This window comes from Pseudophryne corroboree, chromosome 9, assembly GCF_028390025.1.
Source record: "Pseudophryne corroboree isolate aPseCor3 chromosome 9, aPseCor3.hap2, whole genome shotgun sequence".
Taxonomy (NCBI): domain Eukaryota; kingdom Metazoa; phylum Chordata; class Amphibia; order Anura; family Myobatrachidae; genus Pseudophryne; species Pseudophryne corroboree.
In genome coordinates, this window is record NC_086452.1 from 437,489,753 (window position 1) to 437,517,638 (window position 27,886).

Here is a 27,886-nt window from a genome sequence, read left to right on the forward strand (position 1 = left end):
GCCAATCAGCTGCAATATGTAAATTAACAGGAACTGACTGGCTGGGGCGTTATTACCTTGCACTTATCACTACTTTATCACTTCTCCAGGCTTAATACATCTTCCCCATAATCACTTATAGGGGGGAATTCATTAGTTTTTCCATGCATTATGCCCCACCTAAAATATGAAATTGTTGCTTTTATCGCTCATGTCGCGCCCAAATAGACTACGTTTGGCCACTTTACGGGCTAAAGTTCTTTTAGCGTGCCCAAACAGCAATTTGGGCACCCAGAACCAGGACTTTTTGACATTTTGTACTGGTCATCTCAGGAGGCTGCGAGCTGAAATCATGCTATTGCACCCTTTCTGCATAAACAATTGAATACCTGCCTGCCGCCAGACAGGCAATACTGCTGCTGGCAGAGGAAACAGTTGAACCCCCCCCCATAAAGTTTATGGGTCCCATTCCACATTTGTGAATAGTGGAGATCCTGACCCTGACACTTTCTCTGAGCTGGTAGTACCTCTAAATATTGGGATCTCCATAAAAGAGGTATGAAGTGCAGAGCTCTGCGGAACGCGTGGTTTTGTCCATTCTTGGGATGCGCATGGTATGCAGTGCGCATGCGCTAAGTATGTTAGCACAAAACTTAGTAGATTTAAGGTGTGTACACACGGTAAGATCTTTTCTTCCGATTCTGACTATATAGTCAGAATCGGAAGAAAAGATAGTGCAGATCGCAAGGTGACAGTCACCTTGCGATCCCGATCCGATGCGCGACCCTGCGCGGTTGGCATCGGCCGAAAAAATAGGCTGTGCAGGCAAGTCAATCCTGACTATCTCTATAGAAGAGATAGTCAGGATTGACACTTAGCCAAAATCGCACAGAACCAGGATCGCAAGCACACTCATTATGTGCTTGCGATACTGGCTAAGTGCCGACCCGGCCCCCCGTCGCACAGTGAGAATCGGATAAGTCGGAATCTCACCGTGTGTACACGGCCTGACTCGCGTCCGAACGAAGAATTTTCATCGTTGAAGTGATCGGAGTGTGATTGACAGGAAGTGGGTGTTTCTGGGCGGAAACTGGCCGTTTCCTGGGAGTGTGCGGAAAAACGCAAGCGTGCCAGGATAAAACGCGGGAGTGTCTGGAGAAACGGGGTAGTGGCTGGTCGAACGCATAGCGTGTTTCTGACGTCAAACCAGGAACGAAATGGGCTGAGCTGATCGCAGTGTAGGAGTAAGTCTCGAGCTACTCAGAAACTGCTAAGAATTTTCTATTCGCAATTCTGCTAAGCTAAGATACACTCCCAGAGGGCGGCGGCCTAGCGTGAGCAATGCTGCTAACAACAACTCGGAATGAGGGCCTCTACGCTGTGTAATGCTAATGTTCCTGCACTGGAACTTCCATACCTCATTACTTTTGGGAGTGCATGAGACGGCAAAGGGGATGAGAGGGGGAGAGTCTCCTCAGTGACTCCCTTCTTCCAGCGCAAATGGAGAGGTCAAGAGGGGCAAGAGATGTCGCTTTATTGTCAATAATAATTTAAACTTCCCAATGTCGACATTTTTGAAGTGTCGACAGGGAACTTGTGATAATGTAGATAGAATATTCTGAACCTGGAGGGTGATGACCACTGTATAGGAAGGTAATCACGTTTTTTTAAGGCTATGCACAAAAGTAAAAATGCCCTCTAAGAGGGTTGGACCGCTGGTCACATAACCGCATCCCCTCTAAGACTCTGTCCTTTAAAGTCTCATGGTTCATTGTATTCATAGTACATTATAAATTCCATGCAAAAAAATACATTGATGGAAATGATAAGGTGTACATCCAATACAGGAGAGGATGGCTATAAGTGGCTTTGTAAATAGCATGAGCTCTTTAATCCTCTTGGCTGCCAAAATAAGAGATCTGTAGATACCTTGAGAGCAGTACAACCTGTTAGGACACATGTAGACTCTGCGTTGCAGAAACAAACGCGCACTGAAACACAAACACGGTCGTCTTCTGCTCCTGTTTTTGTGGTCCTGATTAACCTCATACCAGGTTTAATGATACCCATACATAGACGTGAACAACAAGTGCAGACTTGGTGCCTCCTTAATTGCTGTGTTGTGTTCTTTATTACACGCCTGCGGAGAGTCTGTCTATCGACCGATATGAAGGCGACGTGCGTGGAACCTGGATCACGCTGTGTTTGTATTTACTCCTAGTGCTGCCCTGGAGCATTGTGTGACCTATATTAGTAATTGTGCCTCTCCACCTAATCAACAGATCCATTGGCATGGCTTTAACCATTTATACGGCAGGCTGGCAGAGAGAGTATGGGTGCTCAACCATGTTACTATTTATTGATCCTGTTGTTCAGCTGCAGGAAGTAAGCCTACGTTTCCGAATTACGGTGTCACGTTCATGGCAATCTGTCCATTGTTTGTCCTGTTTACCTGTCACACCCAAACACTTTCTATCGCGGTGTAGTCACTGGTTTATAGCTAGGCTCAATCCTCAGCCTGCATAATGCATGTTAATAAATGCTAATAGACAGGTCAGTATGCTGCTTAATATATCTTAATACCCTTTACTAAGAATATATATCGCTGCGTGACAAAATTCAAGACCGGTGATGATTTAGCACGTGTTCTTTAAATAAGACCAGTTTACAAAACACTGCCATAGTTTAAAGTAGTAATAGTCAACAGGCAGCCCTCCAAGCCCTTACGTTCATCTCCCAGCTCTTTCGTACTTATTTAAAAGGCCTGCTGCATTGTTATTACGGTTTCGATATGTAATACCGGTGGACGGTATGCCAGCGGTCACACGACCGACATCCTGACATTGAAGATCCTCCGGGGGTGGTGGCTATCAGAATACGCTTTATTGGCCAGGTATACTTGCGTGTACTAGGAATTTGTTATGGCTAACCATTCGGATTTGGCGCTAACGACTAACCATCGGAGGGTGGCAATTATGGCTAACCAACACCCTAGTATCTTGGCCTATCCCCAATACTGTCCCTAACCCCCAAACTCACCTTTGGAATGTTGGCTGTTGGTGTTCCGGCACCAGTGTCCTGAGTGGTTTCGGGATTCTGCCATCGATCACATGACCGCTGGCATTCCATCTGCTTGGATGCCAAACGCATCCTGTTATTACAGATAGATGTCTCTTTGATTTAATCAAAATAATTACTTTAGCTTACTGCTGAAATGAAGAGTAATGTGCAGCCCTTTTGGAGGTTAGAGGGCCGCCCAGTGCGTCCCCCGACGGGAATCCGGTTGCCTACCAGTGGTTTAAGGGGCTTATGTCACAATTTAAGGGGAATCCTCAGTTTTAATTTGTGTTTTATACTGCAGAATATTCCTTACTGCAAATTTCCTCACTGCATCACCGTCCAAGCCAATCTTCTCTTACTGCAACATTGGTTTTTAGTACAGCACACAACTGAGAGAGTCAGGGGACGTGTTTTACGTTACTGTTGGTTACAGTTAAACATTCACTTTATTGTTTGAAGGGGGGTAAGGAATTTTAAGCATTGGCACGCAGGCAGAATTGAGGTTTATTTTTTATTTTGTCTTTCCTTGCAGAAATTGAATTAGCCAATCGTAGGATAAATGCTGGTGAACTACTGAATCACAAAGTCTTTGAAGTAGATTAATTCTCTTATTAGAATACATTGTAAATGTTGGAGCATTTGGCTCATTGTAGTATTTAATAATCCTTTGTGAATGACCTTGTGAAGTTACTGGCTTACAGTATAACTTGTGACTAACACAATCGATAAAATAAATCAACTTTCATGATGTGACTTAGGGCTCGTACACACGGACTCTGGGAAACAATAGCCTTTACAAGGGCCTCGTCATCACTACGGAATTGGAAATCAATGCAAAGTGAATGCATGTGAAAAAGTTTGGTACAGTAACATACTATTTTTATAATTAGCGTTATTATATTATTAATATTTGAAAATATGAGTATTAACACCAGTGTGTACGAGCCCTTAAAATCAGTTTTGCATAATTGGTATTGTTTGCCTTTTTAACTATCAAACGCTGATACATTTTTCTTTGATGTGCAAGAAGTTTTCTTATGCATATTCTTCAAAAGGCTCTATAACTTCAAAGAATGTTCCTGACTAGTGCATATACCAGTCCCTATAATGTTGCATACAGACGATGCATTGCAGCTAGTCCACTACCATAAACTATTATTATCACACCTCAGTAATGTTGATTTGAGTACTAGGAGGGCGTACAATGATAAAGAGAAGGCAGATAATGGTAACTGTACTGAATGGAGATCTCTGCCAGCAGACATGCCAGCACCATCAGAAAATCTAGGTAAAGTCCTATAACCACAAGATTTGTGTGTGTGTGTGTGTGTGTGTGTGTGTGTGTGTGTGTGTGTGTGTGTGTGTGTGTGTGTGTGTGTGCACGCAGAACAGGATCCGACCAGTGACTCACAGGATTTCAGTGCGGCACAGCCGCACTGTTTGTACCCATACATTGAAATCCCGCCATCCTGTCATCCGGCCCGACCACAGCATGGTGAACGGGACCCGCTTGGCCGCTATGTGTGGTCCAGCACTAATGCTTATGTTACAAATACACAGGGGAAATAAAAATCGAGGGTATCTGTCTATTTAGTATTTATATCATTACCAGCCCGTCAAAATGACGGTATAACAGAACAGTAATGTCAGCTCCTTGAATTGCTCTGTCGGGCGCCATCTAGTGGCCGCCGACACGCAAAACACTTGAATTGCACCCATAGTGGTGTGGAGCAGCGTTAGCATTCTATTATATAGGATAGAGCTAGTTTAATTACAAATATATAGCTCGAGTTTGTAAGTTTTGAAATGTCCCCATTAAAAAATAACCAATTATGTGTTTATTTTTTAGGTGTGACACACTTTAGGTGTTTGTTGATACACTTTGTAATGCATAAACAAGACTTAAAACCAGACTCTGCTAAATTATCAAACGCTCCCAGGGTTTCTCCATTGAAATAATAGGGCAAGCCATGCATACTGAGAGCTGGACTGATGTAGCTGAGGCTAAGCTCCCCTTTGTATGAACAGGATGTGTAGCAATAACTGTCTGTTGTGATGGTTTCCATTAGATATCAAGTTGACCATGAGTAATCTCGGATTGACTCGTAGTAAATCACAGGATACAGTTAAACCAGTCATTCTTTCTATCTGTTCTCAAGCGTGAAGTAGACGCAATGAAGCCAGAGTTGCACAGTGCATATTACTGTACCACCTACCGTAGTCTGACCCTCACTTCTTCAGGGGTGTGGTATAATATGCCGGCGGCCGGGCTCCCGGCGACGAGCATAACGGCGCCGGAAGCCCGACCGCCGGCATACCGACCGCCGGCATACCAACAGCATAGCGAGCGCAAATGAGCACCTTGCGGGCACGGTGCACGCTATTTATTCTCCCTCCAGGGGGGTCGTGGACCCCCACGAGGGAGAAAAACTGTTGGTATGCCGGCTGTCGCGATTCCGGTGCCGGGATCCCGACAGTCGGCAACCTAAAGACCACCCCTTCTCAGTGTGTATTTGCTGTGCCTTGTAGTTCTGAGTCACACGTACTTACCTGATGATCACTTACATAAGACGCTATTACTGTTTCGGTGTCTGACCACTGTGTGTTGCGGCTCCTGACAATGGCAGGACTACTTCCTCTTCGTTACGTTCCCTGACTTTCTCAGCAAACAGTCTTATACGAGGTACGGGATACGGTCATTACTGTAGGTTGACAACACTTAGGTCGACAGTCATTAGGTCAGCCACTATTGGTTGGGGATCAGTACGTAATCCCGCTGGACGGGATCCCGGCGGTCGAAATACAGATGCCGGAATCCCGACCAGACAATTCCAACAGGTGTGGCGAGCGGAACGCAGCCCCTTGCGGGCTCGCCACGCTCTGCACACTATTATATTGTCCCTCTATGGGTGTCGTGGACACCCACGGAGGAAGAATATGTCGGAATTGTGGCAGTCGGGATTCCGGCGTCAGTATTTCGATCCCGTCCAGCGTGATGTTGACCGCATCCCATTGGTTGACATGGTCACTATGTTGACATGGTCATTAGGTCAACATGAACAAGGTTGACATGGAAAAAGGTCGACATGAGTTTAAAAATTTTTTTTTTTACTTTTTCATATTTTACGGTCCACGTGGACTATGATTGGGAATAGTAACCTGTGCCAAGCGCAGCTGTAGAGGAGCGAGGTACCTTGCCCGAAGTTCGCGAGCCATGCGAGGGGACACTGTGCACTAATTGGGGTTTCCCTTCACTTTACGAAGAAAACGACACAAAAAAGTAAAAAACTAATGTCGACCTTTTCCCACGTCGACATTGTTAACGTCGACATAATGACCATGTCAACATAGTGACCATGTCGACTTAATGCAGGTCGACCAATTTGAGAAAGCTGTCTAAGGACAGCGAAACGTGTCAGCGTCAGGACGCGCTTCCCCTCTGGTCAGTGGGTCTCCAGGAAGGATATCCTATTGCAGCAAATTCAACAGTGGAACTTTTTTTCAGGATCGGTCCAAGCATAGAAGGTTAAAAGGACTCCTCCAAAAATGCGCCTCTTTTCCATGCAGGACTAGCGCCAATGGACTTACCTTTGAAAATTACCTGAAGGACCAGTAACTATAATCATCCTTTAGGACTTTGCAAATGGTTCACGTTTGAAAGATACCAGCTAAGCCGCTAACTATATAGGTCCAAATCCAGTGGACTTTAACTACACAGGACCTTGTGAGTGAACCCACTTGTCTGACCGTATAGAGAGGGGTTAGCCACATTTTTTTTTTAATCCAAACTTCTTTGAATAAATGTGATTAATGCTTACTTTTCTGTACACCAATGTTATGAATTCCTATTAGGAAATCTTAATGTCAATTTTATCTACAGTATTAAACCTAAAGTTTTTATTCTACTAATTGTTACACTATTACTGCCTATTATTTGAGTCCATAGCGCTGTTTTCTTTGTAGATATTGTTTTGTTTAGGAGTGTGACTATCTCCTGTACAGCTGCAAGGAGAACCAGCCCTGGTAGCGCCCGTTCTTTTGTTTTTTCTTGATTGATTTACCATCCAGTGGTCGACTTAAGTGTGGTCGCCCTAATGACCCATACCGCGAGTTACATGCATAAAGCTCCGGAATACATAACATTTATCTGCTGTGTTTTATGTCCTTTTTTTGGTATAAAAGTTCTCATCCTTTAGAATCCATGTATGTTTGGAGTTATTTGGATCGCAGCTGCCATAGGTACTGCTTTTATGAACCCAGGGTAGGTTATTGCTAGGAGAGTGCCCTCTACCATGTTAGATTCATTATTTTTGTTTCCATGCTTACCACTCATTTACCAGGCTGCTGATTTCCTCTCAGTGTCTGATCATACGTCTGAAGAGAAAATGTTCCATAATACTGAAATTAGAACTGAGAATGCGCAAATACTAAATTCTCTGCTAGTACATAAGTGGTAAGGAGAATTCAGTGTTTTATTTGTGAATGTGACTTAGGGGGAGATTTATTTTACCTTCGAGAGAGCTAAAGAGGGGCATCCAATTAGCCGCGATAATGTGATCCGCGATCGCATTTAACGTTATCGCACCTATCTCCTGAAAAAACAGCTGATCACCAACTGCACTCCCCTGTTTTTCGCAGCCATCCTATTCCAAAATGGCGAAAACAGGATTCACGTGATAATTCTAGCTGGCAAAACCCACAAAAAAGCCAAGCTACTGTAACATAGAAAAACATTATAGAAGTCTTTTAGTGGTCATAATAAAACTAGTGGGTGAAATATCTGTTATATGCATTTTAAAAAAATGTGAAAAAATGATAGAAAGCATTTTTTTCCCCCCAGCAAAATAAGTGCTCTCATTAAATTTGTGGTACAGGATATAAGTATATATTTGGGTCATTTTAGGGTACTTTAGAAAAAGTGGAAAAAGACAGATTACTCCCACCTGCAAGTCTAAAAACACTCGTCCCACTCATAAAGCACCCCAATATACCTGTCCCATACCTTGTACCCCAATTTCCATCACGTTGTTTTTTTTTTAACCCCAAAAAATGTCATGTAATTATTGGCCAATTAAACATAATGAAAAACATCTAAGTGCCTAATTAGTCATTCAGGGGGTGTCCTGGGGGTGGCACTTGATATACCGGCCGTCAGAATCCCGGCGCTCAGCATACCGGTGCCAGAATCCCGACCGCCTGTATACCGACAGCTAATCTCCCTCTTGGGGTGTCCACGACAGCCCTGGAGGGAGAATAAATAGCGTGCACCGTGCCCGCAGCGTGGCAAGCACAGCGAGCCCGCAAGGGGCTGTTTTGCGCTCGCACCGCTGCTGGCATTCCGGGGGTCGGTATCCCAGCGCTGGTATGCTGGACGCCGGCGGTTCCCGGGGGTTCTTCTGAACCAAATCCCCTATATTTGTACCTTAAAATAGGAATTTTGCGCTACTTATCACCTGCTCAGAGACGGTAACGAAAAATTCACGATAAACACTATGGAGACTTTTTGCCGATAACTTTTTACAGCTAATTGGATACCGAGTTATCGTAAATGCAATCAAAAGCCCTGTTTTTTTAATTGCAAAACTGTATTATCGTAGCTAATTGAATAACCTCCCAAAGTGGAAATGTTTCCCATAGTAACCAATTAGCTTCTGTCATTCTATAGACTGTGCTAGATCACGGATAGCTAGAAAGCGGATTTGGGGGGTAATTCCAAGTTGATCGCAGCAGGAAATTTTTTAGCAGTTGGGCAGAACCATGTGCACTGCAGGGGAGGCAGATATAACATGTGCGGAGAGAGTTAGATTTGGGTGGGTTATTTTGTTTCTGTGCAGGGTAAATACTGGCTGCTTTATTTTTACACTGCAATTTAGATTGCAGATTGAACACACCCCACCCAAATCTAACTCTCTCTGCACATGTTATATCTGCCTCCCCTGCAGTGCATATGGTTTTGCCCAACTGCTAACCAAATTCCTGCTGCGATCAACTTGGAATTACCCCCTTGGTTGTTATAAGCAACTCCTCCACTTTATCTCTTTCAAAGGTTTGATACATCTCCCCTTAAGTCAATGATGACCAGTATACAAAGCAAAGCCTCAGTCTAGTCTCCAGTATACAGTGGAAAGTCCCGTTAGATGACCAGTGTATAAGGACGAATCACATTTTATTGTTTAGTATACAGTGTAAACTCCAGTGTGGTGAATTTTGACACAATCTAGAGACCCGCTTTATCAGGCAGTTGTCGCCCAGTAACTCCCATCCAGCCGCAACAGATAAAAGATGGTATACAAGTCAGAATCACCAGTAAGTTCTGAGTGATGCGGATGCAGCCCTGGGACGCAGTTTGCTAAATGTCGCTATATAGACCTGTATACATTGCCATACCTTCCAACGTTTGCTTTCACAGAAGCGGGACTATCCGAAAAGGGGGCGTGGCCTCGTAATGGGGGACGTGGCCTCGTATGAGTGGGCATGGTAGAGTATTTTCCAGCCTTTTGGGGGGCGTGCCCACCGCTCCCCGAGCAGCCCCTGCTACCCTCCTAGCACCGAATAAATACATGCTGTGTGCAGAGCATGTATTCAGTGATCACCGGCTGCTTTGCAGAGCAGCGGGTGATCAAAGGCTCCCCCAACTGACCCCCCCCCCCCCCCCCCCCGCCTGCGGGACACTGCTGCCCGCAGGAGGGACAGCGGGACAGTGTCCGAATAGCAGGACCGTCCCGCTGGAATCGGGACAGTTGGGAGGTATGCACTGCTGAGATTATTGGCTGTCTCAGCCAGGGCCATTGAGAGCCATGTGGGGTTCTGGTAAAGGCCTTGGGGCGTGGCTTATTAAGTGGGCGTGACTATGCTCTTTAGTTTAAAAATATGTGAATAATAAAATAATTGCGGAGCCGCACGCTCCACAAGGGGGGGGGGGGGGGGGGGCTCCTTTTAACACAGGGGGGCAGGGCATATTTGGCAAGATGATGCTGGGCAATAGAGAGCAAATACTCTGGGGGGAGGGGCCAGGCCCAGGTCATTTGTACCCGCTCCCCCAGTCAGCAGCAGATTGCAGGAATTGGAGGCTTAATTCATGTACCCCAGGAAGGTAAGAGAATGCAGCAGGGAACCTGTTTAATATAAATAAGCTTCTCCCACAATACTGTTTCTTTTCATTTATTTACAGGAATCTATTACAGGATCATATAAGCAAGTGTTTACATTATCCTGCAGCCAAAGACGCTGTGCATTGTGTTTGTGACAGGACAGCATTCCCATTTATGCAGCACCTTGGCCTGGATAACCCGTAGGTGTAGCCTCTGTATACTGTACTAATATTTACATGTCCTCAGGTTTGAGCATGTCCTATTTACCCACGTGGTGACCTCATTGTACTGCAAACAGACTGTAGATAAAGAGAAGAGGTAGGCAGCCGGTGGCCCTCCGTTCACTGTGGAACTATATGTACCAGTGGGTTGGGTATGCGTGACCGGCGGTATTTAGGGGCCGGTATTGTGCCGGGCGGTCTCCTGAACGCCAGTCACATAACTGTAACCTGTACCAGTGCATCCAATCGGCTACAGCATCACTCCTAATTATCCTGATGTGCAGTCCTTGATAAACTTTTTGTCCCAAAGTGGCTGGATGGAGTTGGAATTTATGCAGGGCTTGTTGTGTTCCAATTTCACCTAAAGGAATGATGGGAGGTATGTTATAGGCTCTTTTATATCTACTCAACCATTACTGTGACTCCAGGTGAGTGGAATGGATCAGTGACTTCAAGTGAGTAGCAACTAAGTGAGTAGTATCTGTCTTGTTAGGGGAAGTGAGTGGAATCTTATGGAACATGCATATCCTAGTTAGGGATGTCCATCAAAGGGGTCATCCTTGATGGCGGAAAAGCCAATGGATCCCCTTCATCATTGGCAAATCATTGATGGTTGTTAACCTTCGATGGTGGATAGCCATCCTTAATCATAGTAGCTAACAGTCCATACTTTTTGGACCTAGTCTCAGATGTCACAGATGTTTCTCCTGATATCTCCTAATGATGCCCATTTTGATGTTTGTTTTTTGTATATATATTTCCATGTCAGATAAATTGCATATTTTTGTAAATAGGTATTTAAATCTACACTACCACCTTTTGTAAAATATTACTGAAAGGCTTGATCTCCTAGCTGGAGCCCCAAGGGATTACTGTGAAGACCAATCAGAAGTCACATTTGGTTGGAGTGGCACACAATGCTGATGTTGTCATTGAAACACAAAATAACGGAAGTTTCTTGGAGAAGTGCCGGGCGTTGCAGGGCAGTGACTGGTTGGTGGCTACACAGACGCACGGAGATGGTCTGTGGTATGAGGGTGATGCTGAAGTGTTTGCTTACCAAGATGGCGCACCCAAGAGGCCACACTTAGGCGTTAAATCTGCATCTGCCATAGGGCTTGTAAGGGTTTCAATGGTGGCCTCTAAAGACGTACAGGCGGTATTACATGGTCTAAAGATGTGCATAATGGGCTCAGTCCTTGCACAATCATACATACCGAGGTACGTCATGGAAGGGCTTGTAGTTACATTTGTATAAAGTGCCCACCTCTGAGTCAGGCGCATTGTGTCCTTCTGTTCCTTCCTCTCAAACATTCACAGTCGCTTTGTAGAAGTAAATTAATTATTAAAGCAACAATCCCACGTTTTATCCCTCCTAAATAGAAAGTAACTGTGATAGTTCATAAGTTATTTACTGCACAAGTTACTCTTATTTGTCCTCCTGCAAATCATGCCTCTGCCTACCACAGGCTCACAACTCTCAGCATGTTATGTGAAGGCAGAGTGGGGTGGGAGTGTGAGTATGTTGCAGTACAGCCTGAGCTCAGAAGGGCATTTAAAAGCCTCTCTGCTCACTACGGCATATGATTGCTGTTGTAATGGTAGTCACATAACAATGTGTAGAATTAAATTATGAATAAAAGCCTGAAGAAACAAACTAATGAAATAAATAATAAATTATCCAGTATTCTTATAGCCGGCCACATTAATTTTTTGGAAAACATAAGTTTGTTGTACTGTGAAAGTTAATGGCTCTTTACCATCATGAGTGCTAAGGCTGCAGACACTTGTGTGTAGTAACAGGAAGAGCCGTTGTGGGAGATGATCATACAGGATAACTGTGTTACAAGATAACGTCACTGCAGAGGAAAAGACGTTAGACATAAATCCGAGAGAGTGTGCGCTTGCTTACAGAGCTGCCCGTAGCAGACTGTCACACCTGGCCCGTTTCCCTGCCTCACGTCTAATCCATCCTGCTTCTCACATCCTTAGAACAGGAAGGCGCTGTCATATTTTGTTTACTTCCTCTGCTAGGCCCGTAGCCCGCAATGTCACTGTTTTTGGCAAACACGGTTTCCCTGTGATGTTTAAGTGCACTGTGCTACAGTATATAGTGCAATTGCATTGTGATTGACAGGCGACAGGCATTCGAGGGTGGCTACGCAGCGTTGGGTGGGAGTGGTGCAGGAAACGCAGGCATGTCATGGCTGTTTTTGGGGCTACCGGATGACGTGGCCTGAGTTTCCTGCGATAGGAAACATAGCGCCGGACTGCCTGCACATGCATATGCAGGGGGTCTAACTCTTATTCCCGATTCTGTGATCGCAATTGAATTGTGATCACAGCGCTGGGCGGCGCTACAGATGTTGGATGACCTTGCACTGTTCTAGGGTGGCCCCCAGCATACGATTTTATTTGCAGCGTTTTTTGCTATTTTAGCTAAAAAAAACGACTACGAACTCTGAATAACCCCCGGTATGACCAGCGGGCTTAATTCAGTAAGAATCACAGAAGCGATCCTTACTGCAGTTTCCTGATGGTCGGGAACTGTGCACGCGCAGGCCCCAATTCTGCGCAGATTCAGGGCTTGCAATCACATCCTGTCATTTTTTGGACTACCCTAAAAGTCTACAAAGGAGCCCAAAGCGATATGGCTCCAATTTGACCACTCACGATTGGATTGGCCTGTGTATGGCATCTGCTTGACCCCACTAACATAAACAATTGATAGTCCATTGCTTCCCATGGGATGCAGGTGGTCCTCAGTGGTCCCAACCAAAACACAGGAGTGCAGGTTAAATTAGCCTACGCCCCCTTTGTGGTAAATACTTTATTATGTTAATTCTGGTAAACGCCTTGAGTGCTATTGTTGAAAGAGCACTATATAAATAAAATTAATGATTATTATACGTTGCTTATTTTTACTCAGCTTTACATAGAACACGAGCAAAAATTAGCTTTTTCTTATCTCACAGAGTCGAAACGGACCTTCACGCTTCATTGAAGCACCCCCAATAACATGCAAAGATTATTATGGGTCAGAAGCATCATCGCTTGGAAAGTGATAAAATGGAGAGTAGAAAAGTACCAGCCAATCAGCTTCTAACTGCCAACCTTCAAACACAGCATGTGACATGGCAGTTAGCAGCTGATTGGCTGGAACTTTTTCACTCTCCATTTTATCACTTTCCAAGCGATGACAAATCTAGCCAGATTGATAAATAGGTGCACTGGCCGTTAATTAAAATCTATTCTGTTTCAATCTTAATTTTCTACAGTGTTGTCCAACGGTATATTAGATGGCGGGTAAATACATAAACTACACAGGCATTTCATATACATAGGTAATATATGTTTAAACGTCAGCATGTACACAATAGTGACTGTCCTTGGCTCATTAACAGCTGTTTACGACCCCCCCACCCCCCACCACCACCACCACCACCCCCACTCCCCCCAATACACACATTCCTTCACTTTAGCGCATTCCGTCACCACAACTGAGTGCTGGAGCGCACACTAGTCTGGTGTGTGGTGCAGCAGGCACAGCGATGGGTATTTGCCCAGTGACAAATGCTGCTTAATTACATCTATTCTGTGTTGTCAGCACATGCCTTCCCAGCGGGAGGGTCATTCTGGTATGACAGTCTGGCTCCTGTGCGGACAGCAAAACACAGCTTACGTGTCAGAAATAGCAGGAGAATCTGGCATTACAATAGGCAGTCTTGTTCCCCCCCTGAGAACATGTGCTAAAGTGTGTCACCGCCATAAGACGCACAGCAGAGTAAACACAGGCTGGTGTCTCTTTCTAGGAATCTCTGTTGATATTGTAGCCTGATTGCTCTTGTTTGTTAAACGCACAGTGAATACGTCTCCGCTTCTTGCTAAGAGCCATTTATCACTGACAGTCTCTGGCATCCTGATAGATGCTGGAAAATTAGCCATAGGTACAGTACTGATGGACATGGAACTAGATTAGAATTAGGGAGGCCAATCCCGGGACCAGGATCAGCGGGATCTCGGGATTTAGGACAAAAAACGTCCAGGATTCAATCCCGTGATTGGCAGCTCCAATTTACCTGCCCCATTATTTTTTTAATGCCGGGCAGCATTGAGCGTCTTCAGGAGGCTCAGTTGCTGCACAACTCCCCCTGGCCCTGGCAGTGCTTACTGTGCAGCGTGACATGTCAGAGGTCACACTGCGCAGTCTGATGCAAGCCCCCCACACCATCTGGACCGCACGTCGCTGCCCGCAGCCCTCCCACCCATGATGGTGAGTCTGACGCCATCTGCTGGACCACACCTCACCGCCCTCGAGCCCGGCTCCCACCCACAATAGTGAGTGTTTGTGTGGGATGGGCTGGGCTGGGGTGGGCGGGTCTTCAACCCAATCTCATGTGTCCTGGTAATCCCGGGATTGGCCTCCCTACTTAGAATTGTGATTGTATTTTATAAAGACGCACAAAATTACATTTGAAAAAAAACAACAACATATACTATTTATGGTGCAGACATAGGCCCGGTAATATATGGATGCAGCCTAAAGATCTTGGAATCGGGATTCCTGAATTATTATTAAGATTTATGCAATCTTTACACATATACCGATCCTAGTGCTTTGAATTAGCGCAGAACGATGGGGTCATATTCCGTCCAGGTAACCAGATTGGGGAGGTCGGTGCTGTGGCTGAGCAGCTGGGTAGTAATATGTTGATTTGTTAGTGATCCCAGCACAGGTCATCTCAGCCTAGATTTTGGTACATGCCCAAAGAATGATAAAGTTGATATTGATTTAATTAGGACAGTTCCAAATTTCAGGAAGGCGGGTGTGCACGTTCAACATGGGCAGTTTGTAAATGGCCGACAGAGCCTACAATCTGCTCCCCTCTCAGCAAGTTAACTTTAACCGTTTGTCTACAAACAGTAGATTCACCCCTGGCTTTTCTTGAACAATATTGATGAAAATGTGACCTGTAAATTTACAAAGAGCTAGTGAAATCGGTGAGGTTAAAAAATGCGACCATTTTAAATCCACGTAGCACACATCTGTCTGTGTCTCTATGACTTATAAATGGGTAATACCGAAATATAGGATTTACGTAACAAAGACATGACACAAACAAATTGTCCCTGTAGTTTTGTTTCTAGATGGCAACTGTGTGCAGGGCTCATCTTACTCAGCCTTACTTATTTTGTACGTAACGCCCCGTACACACGGGGGAGATGTGACCACTCAGCACACACCTCTCACCCCCGCTCAGCACACAGTGCGATCCTAGATCCTATGCCAAATCTAGAGCCGGCAATAGCGACGCGCAGGACCGCGCGTCGCTGTCGTCGGCACCCTACACACGGAGAGATCCGTGCTTAATTTCTAAGCAATCTATTCGGATTGCTTAGAATTTCAGCACAGATCTTTCCATGTGTACCCCCCTTAACAGAGTTTTACTTTACATTTCCATGTTTACACGCCAAACATTATATTTCCGCATATTGCGATTTTTGGTACTTTTTTTGAGGCTAGATTTCAGTCTGACTGTATTTATCTCTTCTTTAGGCAATGTTTGGCTGATATAGGATCATGATCTATAACATTCCTGGCATTCCGTGAACTGAAGGGCTGATTACAAAACTTGTATAACTTGTCCATCAGATTGCACCTTTACTAAAATAAACTTTTATCCGATTCAGTGTATAGTATATGAAATGAATGCATGTTTTTCCCCCAAAACTTTCCTAAAATAAAAATCGTGAATCATTTATTTTACGTGTTACCCACATCTAGACACAGAAAATCTGATTCCTTCCTCTTTTAGGGGCATATGTGCTAAGTCTTGTGGAGAGAGATAAAGTACCAACCAGTCAGCTCCTGTCATTTTTCAAACACAGCCTGTAACATGGTAATTAGGAGCTGATTGGCTGGTACTTTATCTCTCTCTCCACTTTATCACTGTCCAAGGCTTAGGGGGAGATGTACTAAGCAGTGATAAAAGTGGAGAAGTGAGCCAGTAAAGAAGTTGCCCATGGCAACCAATCAGCATTGACGTCACATTTATAATTTGCATATTATAAAAGCAAAAAAAGGGGGGAACCTGGATTGCACATCCTATTACTAAAGATATCAAGAGGTGCTATCATGCTGAGGCTTCTAATACTATGCTGGGGAAGAGAAATGCAGATGCACACTCTTAGCACTAAGAACACTGATAATAAAAATTATTTAAATAAACCCTCACAATTAACATGGAGTATAATTGAAGTTATATTTTAAAAGCAAACAGCAGCATGGGCAACTTCTCCACTTTTATCACTACTTAGTACATGTCCCCCTTTAGTACTTTTCCCCTTTAATGATGAGGAATTAGCAAATTTTAAGGAGCACGGCTTTCATGCTGTATACTGATTTTATACTTCTACATAGTATTTTGACAAATATCTAATATCTATCACGATAACTCTGTTTTTTTATATTGACTATCTCCACCCAGGCATGCCCCAGCCACTTGCGACTACTTTGAATGGGATCTATTTCTTCTAGGGGAGGGTTTACTGAGCAGCTGATAATCTCTCTCATATCAAAACATGAACAATATTGCTGATGGCATCGGCGAATGCAACTAATCATGTTTAAATTAGAGCAACACCATAGCGTGTATAGCCAATCGGATGACCATCATGTTTGATCAAAAGCGAAGCCAACTGTAATTAATCAGACGATAGCAAATGTTAGCCCTTGGTATATACTGGCCCATATGTGACTTCACTGCGTCCCTGTACGGCTGTTTGGCCCAAGTTCCAACAGAATGTATATATGGCTGACTTGGCCTCACTTTTGATGGTCAAATTCACCACATGTCTAGTGGTTTGATTATCAGTTGCCTCTTTGGAGGTTGTTGTAAAGGAAGCTGAAGGCCAAAAAGTTTTGCTGTGTTCCTGGGAGCATTGCTCGGAGCAGTTAGGGTGGAATTGTCAGTTTTTCCCCCCACAATTAATTGCAAAGCTATGTTAGTTTACAGCCTGTAGTGCCATATCAGCCAGAGGTGTAAATAACCCAGTGTGATTGCATCTTTGTCCAGGACTGTAGAAAGCAACGGCAGGTCCAGGTGATAGGGGAGGCGTGACACAATTGTTGGGGGCATGGACACATAAAAAAAACAACAACTATACACAGTTATATTGTGCATACAGGTGGGGGCCATTCATCCCTGTGCACCGCCTACCTGGATTATTAGTGCCCCCTTCCTTGCACCCCCGTCTCTGTCACCTGAGAACAGCCTACCTTGAAATATGAGCACATGGTGTATAAGAACAAACAGGGCACAGTGATAAGCAAGCGGCTAACAGAGGCACAATAAACAATGCTGTGGTTTATTTCTTCCATAGTGATGAAAATGCACGGAGAGATCTGAAGATTTTACCAGCGCTCCCTACCAGAACCCTACAAGAACACCCCTCCCTTACCTATTGGTAGGTTTACGAGCTGCACTTAAATCCAGCTTGATTCCTATTTGGAGAAAAGTGGTATATAAATCACTATTATTATTATTATTATTATTATTCCAGACTGTTGTAATGTAGCAGGCATATATATAGGTTTCCTGTTGTTACTGAACTACACCCCCTGACGTGCAGTGACAGACACTTGTGCTGATAGATACAGTATATTTGGGGTTCAGTCATTAGTGTTTGATGATAGTTTTCATGCTGTGCTTTTGTTTTGTTGTTATAGTGAAGATCGTGTTATCGAGCACTGTAGGAAACTGAAAGGCGTCACAAGAGGACAAGCTATAGTCCGGTAAGAAGTGCATTTGTATTACATAATGTTCCTGTGAACACCTGTCTGCTGGTCCTAATAGGGTCTATTCATGAAGCAGTGAAGACACTGGAGAAACAGACCAGTGGAGAAGTTACCCATGGCAACCAATCAGCATCTCCCTTACATTTTATAGAATGTACTTGATAAAGGCTTCCTTCAAAGCTGATTGGTTGCCATGGGCAACTTCTCCATCTGTCTTTTTCTCCACTCTTTTCACTGCTTAATGAATAGAGGTCCAATCTGTGTAATCTATATTCATGTTTTTTTTTTTTTAGAGTGCGGGTGAAGGGGGCTGGGTGGGTTGAGACTACAAAAAGGTCTGGGAACACTGCACTTAAACAGCTCAGAGTACCCTATGAAAACTGGTGATATCCATTAGTGGTTTTACATTATGAAGGCGTAATAATACACTAGGATTCTTATATAATTGTCAGAGTTGCAACTCTAATTATAGGGGAGGCGTATTAAGGCCAACCAATCAAAGTCTAACTGCTGCTTTACACGCTGTGCTTGAGAAATGATAGCATCTGATTTATCTCTCTCCAAGGCTTGATACATCTCCCCCTCCCTATAACTGATTTCTAAAAGTGTAAATGTTACTTATAACATATATACACAGGCTGGTTCTAGGGCTGGAGAAATATATTTTTTATATGTCATTGAAGTATGCATCCCCAGGGCCTTATTTTTACCTCCCTTTTCTGGTAATCACCACGGTCTCCACTGTATGCATGCTTACCGACTTTTCAGCTGCTCTCTCCGGGAGAGAGCAGCCAGATCGGATCAGCAGGGGGTGGGGACGGGTAGTGATGAGGAGAGGGGGCGGAGCAGAGGTTAACACACACAGTGGCGGCGGCCATTTTGTGGACTGAACCAGTATTCTACAAACAGCAGTAATATACCTTAGATGTCAGTGGTTCCCCAGCCTACAAAATGGCTGTCTCGACTGTGCTTACAGCAGAAGCATCCAATGCTGCATATGCATGGCATACTATGTTCAGCATTTGGTGAGTCTTTACTTATTATATCATTCTTCCTCCTGCAGGTACATGAAAATAGTGGAAGCTCTGCCCACATATGGTGTTCATTACTACAAAGTAAAGGTAAGTAATGGTCTACAGTATAATCACATCTATGAAAGTGGTATTTTCTGGTTCAGAGACTTTGGGGGACATGTACTAAGCAGTGATAAAAGTTGAGAAGGGAGCCAGTGGAGAAGTTGCCCATGGCAACCAATCAGCTGCTCTGTATACTTTTAAAGTATGCAAATTAGAAATGTTACATCAATGCTGATTGATTGCCTTGGGCAACTTCTCCACTGGCTCACTTCTCCACTTTTATCACTGCTTAGTACATGTCCTCCTTTATTACTTGGTTACAAAAGCTCTTTATAGATAGAGGAAGAAAGAAAAAGACCAGCCGCATCCAGGGTTTTGATCTTTTATTAAGATATTCTGCTCCCATATGAAAGACCTGGATGTTTTTTTTATATTGCTTTCATTTCCTCTGTGCACTATTTGGACAGCGGAGCATTGACCTGCATTCCCTGTTACTGGCCTGGAGTCAGGACATATCTCTTCCACATGTGGTTCACAATGTCTTACATACTCTGTAGAGTTGTATTTACCTCACAACTCTAGGTTAAAGAGAAGCCACCACCTAAACAAAGCCAATTTGTGAACTGTACCAATATTTATGTGAGTACAGCCCACCCATTCTCTAACAACCAGTGACTTTACTGAGGTAGCCATATGGTTGGATGAATTCATCTAATAACATAGAAACATAGAATTTGACGGCAGATAAGAACCACTTGGCCCATCTAGTCTGCCCCTTTTTTTTATCCTTTAGGCAATCTCAACCCTGTTTGAACCTTAATTCTTTGTAAGGATATTCATATGCCTATCCCAAGCATGTTTAAATTGCTCTACAGTCTAAAGGCCCATATTCACGAGCAGATGTGGGAGAGATGTGTGCTGAGCGAACCGCTCAGCACACATCTCTCCCCCCACTCAGCACAGCGCGATGAGGGGGGGAGGGGGGGGGGGGGGCGCTCATTTCACCTAGCGGGTGAAATGAGCGACCTGCTAGATTGGCCAATCTAGCACCATCACTATTTGGGGTACACACGGAGCGATCATGCTTAAAATCTAAGCAATCTAGTCAGATTGCTTAGATTATCGCTCCGTGAGTACCCTCCTGTAGCCTCTACCACCTCTGATGGAAGGCTATTCCACTTATCCACTACCTTTTCATTAACAATTGACATCATTGAGGCAGATAATACGCTTCCTCTAAGATATATCAGCCATGTCTTAGGAAAAGCACAAGTTTTATGTTCGAACAATAGTTCTGAAAACTGTTATAACCTTATTACAATGTGGATTGCTGGGAATGTACTTTACTGGGCACAGTCATGAAAACAGCATATTTTTGGGGCGTTCTTTGCTTTTATAAAAAGGTTTGTCTAATGATGTTAACAAAGTTTTCATGACTTGGGGTCATTGCACAGCAGTCAGCTGGGGGGAGATGTATCAAACCTTCTAGAGAGATAAAGTGGAGACGTTGCCCAGAGTTCTAACTCTTCTAACTCAAGTCATCTTCAAACTCATTTTTTAGACTGAGCTGGGTAAGTCAGTTAGTAGTCGATTGGTTGCTATTGGCAACTTCTCTAGTTCTGTTGAAGATTTGATACATCTAACCCCAACTATTGTTTTACAGTGAAAAGTCTTAAGCTAAGTACACTATACAATTATTGGGCCGAATTGCCACTAATCTAGATATCGACTGGGTTTATTGTATAGTGTATATGAAATGAGTGATCGTTTCGATGATAACTCGTACAAATCTTTTACACAAACACGACCGTTTAATTATGCGATCTATCGGGCAGGACTGAAAATCTCGGCCACGATCTCCCAATGTCAATCAGTGTGTGTGCATTCTCAATAATCTGACCATATATCCAGGTGTAAAAATCGGGTAGTGTGTGCGTAAAACCGATTTTTCCCATTGGCTGATATCTCAAAAAAACGGCAGGTTTTTCAAAAATAAAATAAAGTGTTTCGCACAGATATCAGGACTTTCCTCTAGGTGAATAATCATCCTGATGAAAAATATCGGACAGTATGTACCTATAGTGTGCAATCATATGACCCACGAACAATCTGCATAACCATCGTATAGTGTGTACATCCAATCTGCCGTTTACACACAGTTCATCGTATCGTCCCATCGGATACAGTATGTGCTGCATGTCAGATAGGACGATGCGATGTTCGTTGTGCTGCATATTGTGTAGTGTGTATTCAGGACCACACGACATGTTGTACTCTACATGATGATTGCATAGTGTGCACTTGAGCAATTATTAGATACAATCCTTGGACGACTGCATGGTATGTACGCTCCCAAATTGTGTGTTCTGGGATTGTATGATTGTAAGTGAAATTGGAATGACCGTTTATCATTTGTTAAATTGTTCAAGAGAAAAGCAACTATTACCATGTTTTAATATTCCAATTATAAAACAGATAGTGATAGGCAGACAACACTACTATTAGTTTTAAACTTTCTTGCATCAATTTTGCAGCTTTCTGTGAAACTATTAACCCTTTGTGCTGCAGAAAAGCTGATTAGTTAAAATGCGGTTTCCAGTTAGCTGCGATAAATTACTGCAGCTAATTGACTCACCCGGGGCTATCCTATTAGCCAGGTGTAGTATGAGTGGCCGGCGAGCGGGATCCCGACCGCCGGCAGCGGGGCGAGCGCAAATGAGCCCCTTGTGGGCTCGCCATGCTGCGGGCGCGGTGGCGCGCTACGCTATTTATTTTCCCTCCAGGAGGGTCTTGGACCCCCAAGAGGCAGAACAGTTGTCGGTATGCTGGGTGTCGGTATGCTGGGTGTCGGTATACTGAGCGCTGGGATCCCAACAGGCGGCATACTGAATACCACCCCTATTAGCCGCCTATGCCGGCACTTATCAGGGATTTTGTTCACCTGCCTCAGGCAGGCGAACCAAATGTCCGATAAGTAAGCATTTTTTCCGCAATCACGGCTGCGGAAACACATAGGTCTGCGGCTTTTTGTGGATCCTGTGTGTTTTTGAGCAAAAAAGGGTCATTTTTTGCCCGAAAAAAAACAACCAGACAATATATCGCACAATGCGCACTCCCGGCAGTCGTCTGCGACTTCGCCCATCGGACCTACATTCAGGTCTGACAGGTGATATCGCAGGCGAAGGCCATGCTGTCGAATGGAAGAGCTTTAGGAACAATTGTTACGGGGTGCAGTTCGCAGGGAGCATATCAGTGACAAGCCAGGAATGGTGCTTTAATGCCAATTATAAATAAATGTAGTGAAATGGTATCTAGCAAGGATGTCACTGCTTCTTCGTGAATATGTGAGTTCTTCATTCTCGTGCTTGAGACTACAAAATGGCCGCCGCCTGGTACTGCCCTGCATAGCTACCAGGGATTTGCATTTTAAAGCATTTACCGATTTAGAGTTCTGTGGTTTTATATGGACGTTCTATAGAACAGTATATATGATTTCTGGGAAACAAGAACCCTTAAATATAAATCTATTTAACTGTGTATTTTTTAATCCTGTTTTTATTTAAAGAAGCGTGACCTCAAATACAAAAAAAAGGCAATGACAAAAACATCATCATTGCATATGGAAGTACTATTTCACTGTCTTAATTTATGTGTTTCTGGATAATTAAATAGTCACAGTTTTGCATTGTTTTTACTTGTAGACAACATATAATTAATTATAATAGGCTGATACCGGTGGCTCTTCTTTGTGATAACAAACATTTTAATTTGTAATCATCTTTCTGTACCAAAGTTTCTGAAAGGACTTCTTAGAAAACTTGACCATCATTTTAAAATCTTATCCTAAGGAAAATCACCCTGTATGTGTAGTTAGTGATGAATGTGTTCAGACCTCTGTGCTGATGATTCAGTGCAAGGTACACATAGGTCCTGCCAGCTCTCCAAACAAGCCAGGAATTTCTAGTGTGTTACTAACTAGTGTCTGTTCTTCTGTCAGGACAAGCAGGGAATCCCCTGGTGGCTGGGAATTAGCTTCAAAGGAATTGGACAGTACGACATACAAGACAAGATTAAACCCAGAAAGGTATGTTTTTAATGCTTATTATTAAATATACTGTGTGAGCAGTTATGCAACATTTCACAAATACTCAGCCAATGTTCAAGTTTATGTTTCCACCTTTATATTGGCTTGGGGATTCTTCCTGCAACATTTTACTAAATCGCTTAATCTTTCTGACTTCCCTCTGTGCTCTTGGCTGTGTACTATGTATCATCAGGCATAGCCAATCGTTTTGTTTCCCTTAGATACAGCAAAACCTGGTTTCTGGTCACAATTGTATCCAGTACTGAGGGAACAGAAAAGCTGTATTCTATCCTGCAAATATTTTTCTCTATCGTCCTAGTGGATGCTGGGGTTCCTGAAAGGACCATGGGGAATAGCGGCTCCGCAGGAGACAGGGCACAAAAAGTAAAGCTTTTCCAGATCAGGTGGTGTGCACTGGCTCCTCCCCCTATGACCCTCCTCCAGACTCCAGTTAGATTTTTGTGCCCGGCCGAGAAGGGTGCAATTCTAGGTGGCTCTCATAAAGAGCTGCTTAGAGAAAGTTTAGCTTAGGTTTTTTATTTTACAGTGATTCCTGCTGGCAACAGGATCACTGCAACGAGGGACAGAGGGGAGAAGAAGTGAACTCACCTGCGTGCAGGATGGATTGGCTTCTTGGCTACTGGACATCAGCTCCAGAGGGACGATCACAGGTACAGCCTGGATGGTCACCGGAGCCGCGCCGCCGGCCCCCTTGCAGATGCTGAAGTAAGAAGAGGTCCAGAATCGGCGGCTGAAGACTCCTGCAGTCTTCTAAAGGTAGCGCACAGCACTGCAGCTGTGCGCCATTTTCCTCTCAGCACACTTCACACGCAGTCACTGAGGGTGCAGGGCGCTGGGGGGGGGCGCCCTGGGAGGCAAATGTAAACCTATATAAAGGCTAAAAATACCTCACATATAGCCCCCAGAGGCTATATGGAGATATTTAACCCCTGCCTGTATTCACAAAATAGCGGGAGACGAGCCCGCCGAAAAAGGGGCGGGGCCTATCTCCTCAGCACACGGCGCCATTTCCTCTCACAGCTCCGCTGGTCAGGACGGCTCCCAGGTCTCTCCCCTGCACTGCACTACAGAAACAGGGTAAAACAGAGAGGGGGGGCAAATTTAATGGCAATATCTTGATATATATAAAGCAGCTATAAGGGAGCACTTATTATAAGGCTATCCCTGTCATATATAGCGCTTTTTGGTGTGTGCTGGCAGACTCTCCCTCTGTCTCCCCAAAGGGCTAGTGGGTCCTGTCTTTGTTTAGAGCATTCCCTGTGTGTCTGCTGTGTGTCGGTACGTGTGTGTCGACATGTATGAGGACGATATTGGTGTGGAGGCGGAGCAATTGCCAAATATGGGGATGTCACCTCCTAGGGGGTCGACACCAGAATGGATGCCTTTATTTATGGAATTACGGGATAGTGTCAACACGCTAAAGCAGTCGTTTGACGACATGAGGCGGCCGGACAATCAATTAGTGCCTGTCCAGGCGCCTCAAACACCGTCAGGGGCTGTAAAACGCCCTTTGCCTCAGTCGGTCGACACAGACCCAGACACAGGCACTGATTCCAGTGGTGACGAATCAACCGTATTTTCCAGTAGGGCCACACGTTATATGATTTTGGCAATGAAGGAGGCGTTACATTTAGCGGATACTACAGGTACCACTAAACAGGGTATTATGTGGGGTGTGAAAAAACTACCTATAGTTTTTCCTGAATCAGAAGAATTAAATGACGTGTGTGATGAAGCGTGGGTTGCCCCTGATAAAAAGCTGATAATTTCAAAGAAATTATTGGCATTATACCCTTTCCCGCCAGAGGTTAGGGAGCGCTGGGAAACACCTCCTAGGGTGGACAAGGCGCTAACACGCTTATCAAAACAAGTGGCGTTACCTTCTCCTGAGACGGCCGCACTTAAAGATCCATCAGATAGGAGGATGGAAAATATCCAAAAAAGTATATACACACATGCAGGTGTTATACTACGACCAGCTATAGCGACTGCCTGGATGTGCAGTGCTGGGGTAGTTTGGTCAGAGTCCCTGATTGAAAATATTGATACCCTGGACAGGGACAATATTTTACTGTCGTTAGAACAAATAAAGGATGCATTTCTTTATATGCGTGATGCACAGAGGGATATCTGCACACTGGCATCACGGGTAAGTGCTATGTCCATTTCGGCCAGAAGAGCTTTATGGACGCGACAGTGGACAGGCGATGCGGATTCAAAACGGCATATGGAAGTTTTGCCGTATAAAGGGGAGGAGTTATTTGGAGTCGGTCTATCAGATTTGGTGGCCACGGCTACAGCCGGGAAATCCACCTTTCTACCTCAAGTCACTCCCCAACAGAAAAAGGCACCGACTTTTCAACCGCAGCCCTTTCGTTCCTTTAAAAATAAGAGAGCAAAGGGCTATTCATATCTGCCACGAGGCAGAGGTCGAGGGAAGAAACAGCAACAGGCAGCTCCTTCCCAGGAACAGAAGCCCTCCCCGGCTTCTACAAAAGCCTCAGCATGACGCTGGGGCTTCTCAAGCGGACTCGGGGACGGTGGGAGGTCGTCTCGAAAATTACAGCGCGCAGTGGGCTCACTCGCAGGTAGATCCCTGGATCCTGCAGATAATATCTCAGGGGTACAGGTTGGAATTAGAGACAGATCCACCTCGCCGTTTCCTGAAGTCTGCTTTACCAACGTCCCCTTCCGAAACGGAGACGGTTTTGGAAGCCATTCACAAGCTGTACTCTCAGCAGGTGATAGTCAAGGTACCTCTTCTACAACAAGGGAAGGGGTATTATTCCACTCTATTTGTGGTACCGAAGCCGGATGGCTCGGTAAGGCCTATTCTAAATCTGAAGTCCTTGAACCTGTACATAAAGAAGTTCAAGTTCAAGATGGAGTCACTCAGAGCAGTGATAGCGAACCTGGAAGAAGGGGACTTTATGGTATCCTTGGACATCAAGGATGCGTATCTCCACGTTCCAATTTACCCCTCACACCAGGGGTACCTCAGGTTCGTTGTACAAAACTGTCACTATCAGTTTCAGACGCTGCCGTTTGGTTTGTCCACGGCACCTCGGGTCTTTACAAAGGTAATGGCCGAGATGATGATTCTTCTTCGAAGAAAAGGCGTATTAATTATCCCATACTTGGACGATCTCCTAATAAGGGCAAGGTCCAGAGAACAGCTAGAGATGGGATTAGCAATATCTCAAGAGGTGCTAAAGCAGCACGGATGGATTCTGAATATTCCAAAATCCAAATTAATGCCGACAACTCGTCTGCTGTTCCTAGGGATGATTCTGGACACGGTTCAGAAAAAGGTTTTTCTTCCCGAGGAAAAAGCCAAGGAGTTATCCGACCTGGTCAGGAATCTCCTAAAACCAGGAAAGGTGTCTGTACATCAATGCACGCATCTTCAGATGCACCTGCGGATAACCCTGTCTCCAAGGACAAGGGTATCTCTTCTGTGGTGGTTGCAGAGGGCTCATCTATTGGAGGGCCGCAGATTCGGCATACAGGATTGGATCCTGGTGACCACGGACGCCAGCCTGAGAGGCTGGGGAGCAGTCACACAAGGAAGAAACTTCCAGGGAGTGTGGTCGAGCCTGGAAAAGTCTCTTCACATAAACATTCTGGAACTAAGAGCAATCTACAATGCTCTAAGCCAGGCGGAACCTCTGCTTCAAGGAAGACCGGTGTTGATCCAGTCGGACAACATCACGGCAGTCGCCCATGTAAACAGACAGGGCGGCACAAGAAGCAGGAGTGCAATGGCAGAAGCTGCCAGGATCCTTCGCTGGGCGGAGAATCACGTGATAGCACTGTCAGCAGTGTTCATCCCGGGAGTGGACAACTGGGAAGCAGACTTCCTCAGCAGACACGATCTTCACCCGGGAGAGTGGGGACTTCATCCAGAAGTTTTCCACATGCTAATAAACCGTTGGGAAAGACCAATGGTGGACATGATGGCGTCTCGCCTCAACAAAAAACTGGACAGGTATTGCGCCAGGTCAAGAGATCCGCAGGCAATAGCTGTGGACGCGCTGGTAACACCTTGGGTGTACCAGTCGGTGTATGTGTTTCCTCCTCTGCCTCTCATACCAAAGGTATTGAGAATCATACGGCAAAGCGGAGTAAGAACGATACTAGTGGCTCCGGATTGGCCAAGAAGGTCTTGGTACCCGGAACTTCAAGAGATGGTCACGGACGATCCGTGGCCTCTACCTCTAAGACAGGACCTGCTTCAGCAGGGACCGTGTCTATTCCAAGACTTACCGCGGCTGCGTTTGACGGCATGGCGGTTGAACGCCAGATCCTAAAAGGAAAAGGCATTCCAGAAGAAGTCATTCCTACCTTGATTAAGGCAAGAAAGGAAGTCACCGCGAAGCATTATCACCGCATTTGGCGGAAATATGTTGCGTGGTGCGAGGATCGGAGTGCTCCGACGGAGGAATTTCAACTGGGTCGTTTCCTACATTTCCTGCAATCAGGATTGTCTATGGGTCTCAAATTGGGATCTATTAAGGTTCAAATTTCGGCCCTGTCAATATTCTTCCAAAAAGAAT

At 44.7% G+C, this 27,886-nt stretch overlaps 1 protein-coding gene across 2 annotated transcripts in view; it reads left to right on the forward strand.

Annotated features, from left to right (window-relative positions):
- The window catches only part of FRMD4B (FERM domain containing 4B), a 326,444-nt gene that overhangs the window by 234,973 nt on the left and 63,585 nt on the right, over nt 1-27,886 (forward strand). The window contains exons 3-7 of one of the 2 annotated variants that reach the window (XM_063941062.1): nt 10,211-10,330; nt 17,735-17,818; nt 18,081-18,146; nt 19,213-19,270; nt 23,223-23,309. In XM_063941062.1, the coding sequence (XP_063797132.1) occupies nt 10,305-10,330; nt 17,735-17,818; nt 18,081-18,146; nt 19,213-19,270; nt 23,223-23,309 (321 nt within the window). In that variant the 5' untranslated portion in view covers nt 10,211-10,304. The remainder of the gene's footprint in view (nt 1-10,210; nt 10,331-17,734; nt 17,819-18,080; nt 18,147-19,212; nt 19,271-23,222; nt 23,310-27,886) is intronic. The other variant, XM_063941063.1, reaches the window with a different exon arrangement.